This window comes from Lissotriton vulgaris, chromosome 8, assembly GCF_964263255.1.
Source record: "Lissotriton vulgaris chromosome 8, aLisVul1.2, whole genome shotgun sequence".
NCBI lineage: Eukaryota > Metazoa > Chordata > Amphibia > Caudata > Salamandridae > Lissotriton > Lissotriton vulgaris.
In genome coordinates, this window is record NC_141696.1 from 1248110678 (window position 1) to 1248123348 (window position 12671).

Consider the following 12671-nt stretch of genomic DNA (forward strand, 5'->3'; position numbering starts at 1 on the left):
GGCCAATAATGCTTGTGTTTGCTGCTTGAGACGCAGTTCTTTTCCATGATGGGTCAAGTAGCTTAGACTTTTTATCTGGTGGGGGAGCTTCACCTGATGTTTGTGAGTTTGCTATCTTGCGTGCATTGGAAACTACAAGTGAGTCTAGTGGTACTGGACCTTTAATATATGCTGGGTCTGAAGGGACAGCTTTATATTTTTTCTCTATTCGAGGGTTAATGACCCGGGTTCTGACTGGGTCTTTGAAGACTTCAGGAGCATGCGTAATCACTCCTTTAAGCATTGGTAAAATGGATGAGGACCTTTGTGCATTATTAAAGGTATCCATTAAAAAGTCTTCATCTACAGGGTCTGTATGCATATCTACCCCATGATAATGCATGGCTCTGTGTATTAACTGATTAAAACCCATAGTATCTTCTAGTGGGGAAGGCCTTGGGGGTATATGTCATCCTGAGGGACATTTGGGACGTCTGGGGTGTTATAATCGTCCCACCGGTCAGGTGAGCCTGGAGGAATAGATGGATCATCTATGTTAGCACCTATGTCATCAGAGCTATCATACCTATTGTCATCGTCTGGTATGATAGAGGATGTAGGGGTATGTTGTGGTAGGGGAGCAAGTGGTGATGGTATAGGTGGAGGAGAAGCGGAAGGAAGTCTTAAGGGAGAGGTAGCCTTGTGCTTCTTTAAATGAGGAGCTGGCGCTGGTGTATCCAGTGGTCGCTTTCTTGAAGCTAAAGTTAGCTGCCCGGTGATTGGGTCCTTAGCTAGAGTCTTTTGTGCAGGGTCTGGCTGAAATAAGTCCTCTGCAGGTGGCCGATCTTTTGGTGCGGAGTGAGGTTTTGGCACCAAAGCGGTTTCTTGGCAAAGTCTTTAACCAGAGAAGCAGGAGTCTTTTTCGTCTCCGATGATTTTTTCAGCTCTGGTATATTTTTTGGATCCGATGGTTTTTTCGGTTCCGGTGGGCTTTTTGAATCCAAAGCGGGTTTGCTTGGTTCCGACCTGGGTTTCGGTGCCGAAGGAGCAGTGGTATGCTTCAGCGCCGGTGGTTTGGATGTCGGCGTGGCCGATGATGTTGTCTTTTTCGGTGCCGGTAGGTGTGCCGGCACTGTGGGAAGGCCGACTCGAGCCCGAGTCGCCTGAAGGCTTAGTTAGCTTCTTAGCCGGGCCCAAAGGTGGGGCGGTAGAAGCAGTGTGTCTGTGTGCACATGAGCCCGAGGGTGTGACCGGGGCCTTCTTTGGGTGTGTCGAGGAAGGGTCGGAGTCGATGGTCTTACTTACGACCCGCTGTGCTGCAGTGGTGTCCTCTACTTCTGAATCTTCTGCGTCGGAGTTGCTGTTGACGTCGTGTTGTTCTGAGACGTCGATGCCTTCGTCAAAGATGTTGTCCGGAATCGGAGCTGAAGATCGAGCCATTGTTCTCCTAGCTCTTCGGTCCCGGATAGTCTGTTTGGAGCGGAAAGAGGCACAAGTGGAACAGTCTCTGGCCTCGTGCTTCGGGGAGAGGCAAAGGTTACATACTTCATGAAGGTCGGTGTGGGGAAACTTCGACCCACATTTAGGACACTTCTTAAATGGCGTCCTTTCCATAAGCTGTAGTCGAGGCCTAGTTAGGCCCGAAGGCAGTCGACGATGACCGGAATCAGAATATTCAGTGTTGAAGAGTAGCGTCGACTGGGAAAGTGTTCGAAACTAATTTTCTGTAAGTTGGTGATGATTGCACCCCGAAGGAAATCGGTTCCAACACGGAGCTCTGGAAACACATCTGAGCCCGGTGGCGGAAAAAAACAATCTGGGGATGGAGCCGATGCCCATGCGCAGTATCATACAAAGGAGGAGTCACCTATCCTGTGACTTCCAAAGACTTTTCTACAACAAAACAAACTGCAAACATCCAGGCCCAACACTAGGTGGCCATCTATGCACAGTGTGTAATCTGCAGCGCATATGCCTCAAACAGATATGTTTTGAGTTTCTTCCTGAACACCATGTGATCATCAGTTAGTCGTAACTCCAGCGGAAGCTCATTCCAATGAAGTGCTGCGAGGTGCGAAAAAGTATGTCCAACTGTCCTGCTCTTACTGATTCTTTTGGTCTCAGCTAATGCTAAGGAGCGTGACCATAGGCATCTGGGTGGGACATAAAATTTCATTCTGTTCTGGAGAATCTTGGGGCCTGTGTGATGGAGTGCCCTGTGGGCATGTACTAGGAGTTTGAAATGCGCTCTTTGGCGCATAGTCAGCTAGTGAAGCTGTTTCAGGTATTTTGTCACAGTACTGTATCTGTTCTCATTGCACACTAGTCTAGCCGCTGCATTCTGTATGACCTGCAGAAATTTAAAAAGATAATCTGGCATGCCGACAAAGAGTGCATTTCCGTAAAACAGCCTGCTGACAAGCAGTGCCTGCGTAATGGTCCTTCTGCTTTCCAGAGGGATCCAAGGAAATAGTCTTTTTAGGAACTTCAGGGTAGCGAAGCTTCTACCACACCGGATCCGCACGTGGTCTTTCATCGATAAGGTATTGTCAATGGTGATGCCCAGGTTTTTGACGCACTGCTTTGGAGCTGGCGCCACGCCCAAAGAGAGGGGCCACCAGGATGTATCCCAAATGTGATTGGTTCTGTTGAGAAGCAGGATTTCTGATTTCTCTGCATTGAGCTTTAGACAGTGCTCTGACATCCAGTTTACCATCTCAGTGAGACAATTATTGAGTTGGCTCTGGTGTCATCATGCCCGTTTCCGATGGCTATTGTCAGTTGGGAGTCGTCCGCATAGGAGCAGATTCCGAAGTACTACTTTGTGCCAATCTTTGCCAAAGTTGAAACATAGGCGTTGAATAATGTGGGGCTCAGGGATACTCCTTGCGGAACTCCACAGTTGAGGTTTTTTGGGGTGGAAGAAAAGGTACCTAACTGTACAGTTTGAGTTCTATTACATAGAAATGAGCTCTGCCATTGAACGGACTTAGCATGTATCCCCTTTTCATGCAGATTTTCCAGTAAAAGTTGGTGAGAGACTGTGTCGAAAGCCGCCGACAGGTCTAACAGGATCAGGGCTACAGCCTTTCCCTGATCCAGCAATGCTCCTTCCATCACCACCCCCTTTTGGCCGCCATAAGTGTGGCGGGGTATGCTCAGACGCGAGTCCCTTGCTCACTTTGCCACTGGATTCAAGCAAGCTGGGCTGAAGACGGCTGGAATGCCAGAAACCGGTCCTCGGAAGCTTGTTTCCGGTCCAGGGAAGACATGGCTTGGCAGTTCGGGGTGGACTGTTCCCATGAGGCACAGGGTCAGACTGATTTGCATATAGCCATGTCTGAACTGGGGTGGCAGAGTGGGCTAAAGAACGGTGATGGATTAAACCCAGATCTTTTGACTGGGTGTGAGTGTTTGATTGATTCAGATGCTCCGTCCATCACCACCCCCTTTTGTACCGTGTCCCAGGGGTGGGCTCCCCGAGACACAGTGAGTGAGTCGGCCCTGGGGGATGGGGTACCCGTGATATTTATAGCCTCAGGGAGAGGGGTAGAGTAGAACCCCTTCCTTTTGATTTAAGTAATGGCCCTGGAGGATGTTGTCCAAAGTTTTTTTTCTTTAAGACTAGTTAAAGGGGGGCCTTGCAGTCCCCCTCCACTTGTATTTACATTTAGTTACACTGGGATGAGGTCCCGGGCCCCAAGTAGGCTTCGAAAGGAGGGCCGCCATGGGATGGGGCCCACAGGCCCCCCATTGGCACAGGGACTAGGTTCGCTCACCTCCCTTACCTTTATTAATATACGTGGCAATGGGGTCCTCTGGCCCAAAATGGTCTGTGTAGGGGGCCTCTACTCATGCTCACCTCTGCTCCATGTATATATAAAAAAAATGGCTGTACCCATTTTTTGCTGTTTTGGCTGGGATCCAGCAGGAGTCCTGCAGGTACGTGGTAAAACCTGCCAACTTAAAAAATATATATATAATTGGGCCCAGACGGGATACCTCTCCAGAAAGCCTAAGGGGGCTCGGTATCCCTTTCCTGTCCACTTATATTCTTTTTTTTTCCTACATCCGGACAGGGGACTAAGTCCTCGAGTCCAGTAATGGCTGCCAGCAACATATTTCATTTTTCTCATGTTGTTGGCAGAGAGTGTTCGCTCCGGCAGAAGTCTGACCTCTGTGAAAAAAGCACTGTGGGCCAATCAGAACAATCCATCTTTGAATTGGTACTCCCGCAAGACTCTTATGAGCCTCTTGCGGACCCAACGGTACAAAGATTTTTGCACCACATTGTATCAAAAGCTACTGATTGGGACCAAGATCTAGCTTCCTTACAAATTTGGGGTAATTCTGTTCAGCAGTTTTTGCAGTGGAGGTGCCTAAATAAGCCAGGGAAAATGCAGGGGAAATTGTATTTTGGGACCCCCTCTTTTTGCTCAGCCCCGCTTGATGGTTCATCCCAAATCTTTCCAGGAAGAAGCAGAAGTGAATTTGCTTTTTTTGTGTGAAAGTTCTGGGAAAAGAGTTGTCTAACCCACCAACATTATGAGCAAACCAAAAAACGTCATGCCTATGAAAAACTACCCTGTGGCAACCGCTACTGGGTAAAAAATAAATATATGTATGTATTTATATATACACTTATGTGCATAAAAAGAAGCAGAAAACTCTGGGTAGTTCTCAAGTTTAAAGTATAGAGTGTACTCCATACCAGTGACATTCTAAATTTGCTCACGTCAAATGTCTGCTATTCTATCAAAGTCTTTAAGCATAGGTTAGAACAGTGCCATCAATCTCCATCCAACTTGAGAACTACCCAGAGTTTTCTGCTTCTTTTTTTTTTCATAATTTATGCATCACTCTATGCCTGAAAGGGTATTGTTTTGACATATAGCTGTATATATATATATATATTCACTTAAAAAACCATAGGTTTCAGGCCTTATATAGTTAGGAATTAGCATTTAAAAAACCTTGCAAATTCACTTAAAAAACATAGGATTCACGGGGTATGCGCATGGTACGCGTACCATGCGCGTACCCCTTTTTTTTGCCCTTGGGGGTCCTTTTGGGATCCCCTGAGAAGGGCTAGAGGGTAGGGGGGTCTCTACCCTGCCCCCTTTTCGTGTTTTCCACTCTTGTTTTGAGCTCTCTTGTGCCTCAGTTCTCCTGAAAAAAAAGATGGTGTCCAACACTTCCTGGTTTGGACAGTTTGGAATGTTGACAGTCGACTGCCTGCCAGTCAGAAACTCGCTCGCGCAATTAAGGGTACACGCGCGTACGGTACGCGCACGGTGCGCGTACGATGAGCGCATATAGATATGTAATTTGCTCAAATTCAATTTTCTCAACAACTACTGGAGGGATGTTCACCAAATATAGAAAAGGCATTACTGCATACCTGTCCCTACCATTTTGCCAAGTTTGGTGTAATTCCGTTCAGCCGTGCTATAAGTAATCTGGATCAGCAATATCCAATAGCACGCCACTTCGAAAGCCATCATTTTTCAGACCCCAAAAAACTAGCCTACTATGTATTAGAACAAGTAAATGTAGGCTAGAGGTGGGAATCGTCTCATGAAATTAAGACAAAAAGAATCCAGATATATTATAAGTCTATGTACCCGTTACCCAAAAGGCTATAATATTGATGAGGAATACAATGTACATTTGCAAGAATGACATATATAATATGTGTGAAACAGGCATAACTATGTATTTTAAACTGTGCATACCAGTTATATGTATATAGACCTTTCTGACTTGCGTCTCTCACTCCTTTCCCACAGACACAAAGGGAGGGATGTGTCTAGAGATTCACGACACGAATACCCTAAACCTTTCACTGTGGTCTTCCTCCATCTGGACGAAAGTATTTGGTTTTAAACTTTTTTCACCTTATTCACAATGAGTTAAAAAGTTGCATGTGTTGCCTTAACAAACAAATAGTTGGAATGTATAGCATTACAAGAACTATATACGTAATGTCAGTTCTCATATGAATGAATATATAAATATATACACATGTAAGAGTCCTCAACTGAAATGTAATGAGTTAAAACCAGCGACGTCTCTCTTTTCCTTTTAATTGGAAGGGATAACTAATCCACTAACCAGAATATGATTACGTTTTTATCACACTACTATGCGATAAATTTCCAGTCCATGTAATTTCCTTGGACATGAACCACCCACACTTTATTGTGGTTCTGAACCTGACACTAGGTTCTTAGTACTGCCCCTCTCCGTCCTGTGTGGTTCAATTATTTCCCCAGGCGGAGCTCCCCGCTCGTCCCCGGTGACCCGGTAACCTTGACTACGCTTGCTGACACTGGCTCCTATGACCGGACCCGGGGTAACAGAAAGCATACATATGCTGGTTTTATCCTTACGTATATATATTATAGAACAAGGATTACAACACATAATTTCACTACTGTGGGATTCTCTATGATGCGCTTAAACAGTCTAGCTATCAGGATCATTGGATCTGTGCATTGGGTTAGTTTGGTGATCAAGGGCATTCCACTAAGAACCAAACAGTGGAAACCTGGTCGTGCCTTTTTGCATTTAATTTGAGGTAAGCATGTCTACCTCAGGTGTACCCCATGCAGTGAAGATGTCATATTTATCTTTTTCATTTAGCAATCAATCATACTTTTCTAACAAGTGTAAGACAAATTGGTCTCCGTTTGAAAGTGATGTTCCATGTCAAAAGCCTGTTCAAGCTCAGTTGTGCTTTGCAAACAAAACTCTAGACCTCGTCCGTTCTGCGTGTTGAAGTACTACATTCTGGTGGTGTCGTGACAGTTTATCAAAATAAAACTGGTGATGCCAGGCAGGAAAGCCTTGAGGGCAAGATGGACCTACCTCAGCTCGAGTCTGATGATGTGATATGATTGCTCTGTGATGAACCACTTTCTCTCTTTGGGTTTGTCCATGATTGATCCCCAACTACCCGTTCAAGAATCAGTGACAACCAACTGACAGGTAAGACTAGATGAACAATACATTACAAGAGAGAAAGGCTGTTACTTGCCTACATGCATTTGGAGAAGGTACAGGGGCTAAATGGTATAAAAGATTCCAGATCCAGTTAGATACTTTCAAGTAGCTGCGTAATCTGCTGGAAGAAGTATTCATTAGTTAAACAAAAAGTTTTAAACAGAACAAAATGCAGTAAAACCAATGCTGTTTGGTAAAGCCACATGGTGTATAAGACACAATACTGTAGAGAAGTATGCAGCATGTTTGACAGATAGATAGGTAGATAGAGAAGGTGTAAGCAATGCCACTTAAATGTTTAAAATTTCCCGTGTGAGAATCCATCAATGACAGAGTATTAATCAAAAGATGCTGAATATGGAGGGTCCCATAGGCAGTGGATAAAAAAAGTAATAATTAGGTAATGATTTCAAGAACATGGCCATTACAAATTTGACAGGATTCAACACAAATATCTTTTAGTCTTTTTACAAATAATAACTAGGCTGGCAAAGATGGACACGAAACGGAAAGAGTGCCCTACCTAAAATTTGTCGAGATTGCCCACAAAAGAATGGTCAAGTCCAGAGTTATTAGAGCCCCGAAAAAAGGGAATAGTTCGCTAACTACATGGGTAAATAATGAACTAAACACAACATTACATCTTAAAAACGATCTTGCGTGCTGCTGGCTTTGAAAAGCACATTCCTCCCAAAACCGGCAATACAACCTATAATATGTTAACTGGAGTACCCCAATTAAGGAACCCTATTTTGAAATGGAAATTAAGGTAAAGATATTGTGCCCTTGCCCCACAGTAAATGCTGCTAATGAACTTTCGAGATAAGACTTGTTACTAATTCATAACAAACTCAGGAAGTCACTATAGAATACAAAATAAATATTTCCTCCATGTAGAAATTCTGGCACTTTTAGTCACTACAGTGCGTCAATAAAGTAGCTCATGGCAAATATGAAACAGATGAGAAAACGTGTAAATAATTTTTAATTGTAAGCCAGGGAAAAGAGCACATGGCCCACCTGTTGGCACTAGTCCTGCAGCTTACTGTTCTCCATTCCAGATGTCTTTGTTACATGTCATCTTTATTTTCAAAAGACTGACAGTGGGGTGATTAAGATTGCTCGTGTTGCTATTACAAATAACGGTGCCTTTCTCCTAATTTCAGCTTCTTCATGGATCCATTGGAAAGGCAGAAACTGTGTATACCAAAGGCAAGTATCAATTGAACTAGTTGTATTGAACAGCTTGGCCAAAGCGGCACCTTCCAAAGAGGTATCAAGGAGTCATAAGACTTCTTAAATTCTTAATGATTGGGACATAGCTTTGTAAAGCTGCCGACTATCCCTCTGCTCCGCTAGATTGAAAGTGGAACCCTTAGAAAGCAAAAAGCCTTGAAAATCCAACAGGGAGTTGTAGGACACAATGAGGGATGCTTAATCATGCGGTGCGCCCAAAAACACCAGCACGCTTTAGTAATAAAGAGCGTGTCCAATTATTATTTTCATTCCCATGGTCAGTCAAGATTTCTTGTTTAGTCAATGCAGAACACGCACATTTTCCTTGAATCCAGATAACTTGTTAGGTAAGACAGGAGTAACTGGTCAGAGAACTTAACAAAAAAAAATTGGGGGGGGTACTGAAGAACGCTTGCTAGTATTTCATAGAGAAATATGTAGGACTCAAAAGCAAAAGAAACCTTACGTTATAGAACATGTCTTTCAATTGAATTAGCACGAAGTAATGGCTAAAGAGAACGTGTTCTTGAAACACTTAGTAAACAAATAAAGTTCATACAGATCCCAACTGACAGGTGGGCGAGTCCATAAAATTCCCTTGCACAATTTGGTTAGGCTTGGAAAATAGTTTGCCTGGAGTACGAGTACATTCAAGGAGAGCGGATGACATTCTTAAAGGGGAAACTATTACACACTTGCATTCAGAAGAGCTATGCTTGGAAGGTTCTTAACCTAAGTTCCAAAGCAGTTTTGTAATTTCTTCTCCCACATCACTCAAGGAATGGCACAAGTAACGTAAAGCAGTCAAATGGTTAATTACCCTTTTGCTATCGCAAACAGCTATATTTTGGACCTTTAAAAAAATAAAAATGGAGTCACTGATCTTTTTTTTTTTTACCATAACCCATTGCCAAGCTTCACAACTCTTTAAGCAAGCTTTCACATGAAAACATGAAGGACACAATACATGCTTGATTCTTAAACATCGTTAAGAGATGACTAACTTTAGACGATGTTACGCTTTTCAATAATAGTTTGTTTTTAAAAAGGGTTGGGGGGGGGGGGGGAGAGGGTATTTCAATACTTGCAGGTGCCTATGGCCAATGCCAGAGCGCAGATTGTGTGGTCGAAATCTTTATTAAAGAAATACAAGTGGGAGGATAGGGACAATTTATAGGAAATTGGCATTTTCAACTGCTGCTTTTGATACAAATAACAAAAAATATCCGAATAAATGTTTTACAGCTATGCATTTTTTTTTAAATATCGGAGAGCCATAAATCAAATAAATACAAATACAACATTGTTAGCCGAAGAGGATTTAACTTGCAATCAAATCTATTAACATTAATGAAATAAATACAAGTTACCTTGTTAAGACAAGAGACAATGTGACTGAGGTCAATCCACGGTGTCCCTGCTTCTGTTACTTGATGGAAAAGATGGTCCCTAAAGAGTTTAAGTAAGTATCTGTCTCCAGTTTCTGACCAACTCGGGTCTTTCTGAAACCTAAGGACAGAGAAAATTTCAGGTAAAAACATCACAACAAAATCTGCGTGCTCTTATTTGTAATCCAATCACAAAGTCATTTTTCTCCACTAGTTGTAAAGCATGACAAATATGTCAAGCTAAAGGACATTCAGATTTTTCTGACTTTTTCTCTACCTGGTTTGCATTAATAAAAATGTGATAGCTAACAAAATAGAAACTCTTTTTCCCTGGTCTTAAAGAACAAGTTACTTACCTTCGGTAATGCCTTATCTGGTAGAGACTAAATCTAATCAAAGATTCCTCACCTTTGAATTTCCCAGGAGTCAGACTGGATCCAGAAATGTTTTCGTCAGTAGTACTCTAGTGCGCAGGTAGGTGGCATCAATCGACTCCCATCAGTCATTGTCCATGCCAGAAGTGACGCATGGTACATATATAGGTGCCGTCTAGGCGCGCTGACGTCAGTTTCTTTTCACAACTTTCCACGGCAGAAGCCCGGAGCCATGAGGTTCAATGACCACTGGTGTGTAAAATATGGGCACTGAAAAGGGGTCAGCCCTGTTCCCAGAAATCTGTTCGCAGAGCAGGTAGGATGGATGGGTAGGTAAGGAATCTGCGGCTTGATGTAGTCTACCAGATAAGGCATTACTAAAGTGTTGTAGAAAATGTCAAAAATGTACACGTTGCATAAAACATGAAATTATAGCGCAATAGCAGGCCTAAGCAAAAACTACACAGCTGTTCGTGATTAAAAACAAGTTTAGGCCATACTCCCACACTGACAGGAGTAAGGTAAAAAGGTCACTTACTAAACGTAAAAGGGTTTTTCAGTTAAAGGACAACTCCTGTTTAGAAGGCTTGAAAGCATTTATGAGCCTAACACTCAAGTCCACCAGTACGAACCCCATGCCTTCAGACTGTGGTCTTTTTAGCCAATGGGTTCATACAATCGAATTAGACCTGAGCGCACAGAGGTCTAAGGTGCTTGATTAAACAATGGGTGCAGGGAAATAAATTAGATCTGAGCACCACACAGAGGTCTTAGGCGTACAATACACTTCACTTAAATTGCATTTACCAAGAAATTCGCATTAATCCACAAGTAAAAGAATGCTAGTGTTGTGGCATTGTTGGGAGTGCAATATAGAATGTATAATGTATTGGGTCAAAACTCGGGGTTATAAGGTCACATGTCTGAGTGTTTTTTCCACCTTAAATCGGAAAACTGCAAGTTAACTATTGTTTACGACTGCAATAAACCTTTGTAATATTTTGTATAATAAGGCTTGCCTGCGAGCAGCCAATTTGAGAAAGCATGAGCAAGACTGAGGTGCAGTCCTTGTTGTGTGTTAAAGGTCTTTTCTCCCTGTTAAGACAGTTAGTAAATACTTTCTTTGAACTGCCAAGAAGAGTCTGCGTGGTTATTACAGTATTGGCAGTTTTGTCACTCGCAACAGTTGGCGAGCCAGTTAGGCGATCCCTTTTTTGCCCCCACCTTACTGCTTGCACCGGAACATCGTCTACCCTCTCCTGCAAAGACAAATGCACATTTTTTGATGAGGTAAGCAGAAACAGTGTTCAGTGGCCAAGGATTCCTAGTTGCATTTACGGGAAAGTAAACTAGAGATATGATTATCATCCTAGATTAGGATTTTTCATATTATTTTGTGCGACTGAGGGTGAGTGCCTTTGAATGAAATGTGGCCACAGCCACATTTGCATGTTGCATAATATTGTATAATGTGCATATTGTTTTAAAATATACATTACATAAACAAAAAGTTCATAGTGTAATGTGCCCCGTAAAATTGGTGAAATGAAATGTAAAAGTTGAATGCATATTGCAAAACGATAAGTTAGAAAAGTAGACAGTTTCCTGTTTTATGATTTGTACCAATCTGTTTAAAACAAAGTAATAATTTGATTCGAGTATGTTAAGAGGTTAGAGTAATACGCTATTAAATACACCTAATAATGGAGACTGATGTAGAGCATATGCAGAAGGTTTTCCCAAGTAATAAAATTAAGTTACAAAAGTATAGTCTGGAGTGGTTTAAAGCCACTCAAAAGCATACATTTCCCTGGGCAAAAACAGAAACCGTCGATGATAAAATAATTGAACATGTCACATACCTTTGAAGTACATATGCAGGAGCCAAGTTGCAAAAAAAGGGAAGCTACTATAGCTTTATGGAGAATATTTTGCTTAAAGTCTAAAGATTCCTCAAAAGAAGATACCCTTAGTACCCCTACCCCCATATGATCCTCTCTCCCAGATTACCTAGTATCTACCCACTGGTGCAGCTACAAGAAGCCTCAGTGGGATTTGATAACGCTGAAATATGAACCCCACCACATGCCCAGAAAATCACCCCCAAGCTCACCCCACGAACGCCAAAGAAGAGAAGTACTCCTAGACCGCAAACAAGGGTAGGAGACCCCAACGTTTCAGGGCAACTAGAAGCTCAGTTCTAGCCTCTCCCCAGCAGGATAAAAGTGAAGAGCAAAAGTTCAGGGGGTTTTGATGGCCAGTCACATATCATCAGCAATGTTGCGGTTGCTACAGAAAAAGGATACCACCGGAATGGTAATTACAGAACGAGTGTCCACCTCACAGCAAAGGAATGTAGGGGATGCAGGATGGAGTGATTATGTGCGTAGAAGAACAAGTTGCTTACTTTCAGTAACGCTATATCTGGTAGAGACAGGATCTAGCCGTAGATTCCTTACTTCAAATCCTCCCAAGGCGCCAGACTGGATCCGGAAACTTTACTAGAGTCCGCCTGCGGGAATCTAACAACTCCACAGCTACGTTGTCGTCTGGATGTCCATATAACTCCCCTGTCGGCGTGCTGACGTCCGTTTCTTCCATGACTAAATTCTGTGCTCAAGAAGTGGAGCCACAGATAGAAACTGCCTGTGGATCAGTGTGCCAATATCACAGCCACCATGTGCCACAC

The 12671-nt window shown here is 42.9% G+C and overlaps 1 protein-coding gene across 2 annotated transcripts in view; it reads right to left on the reverse strand.

Annotated features, from left to right (window-relative positions):
• The window catches only part of PAN3 (poly(A) specific ribonuclease subunit PAN3), a 1023990-nt gene that overhangs the window by 36240 nt on the left and 975079 nt on the right, over nucleotides 1-12671 (reverse strand). For both annotated transcript variants that reach the window (XM_086935164.1, XM_086935165.1), the window contains exon 19: nucleotides 9591-9729. In XM_086935164.1, coding sequence (XP_086791290.1) covers nucleotides 9591-9729 — 139 coding nt within the window. The remainder of the gene's footprint in view (nucleotides 1-9590; nucleotides 9730-12671) is intronic.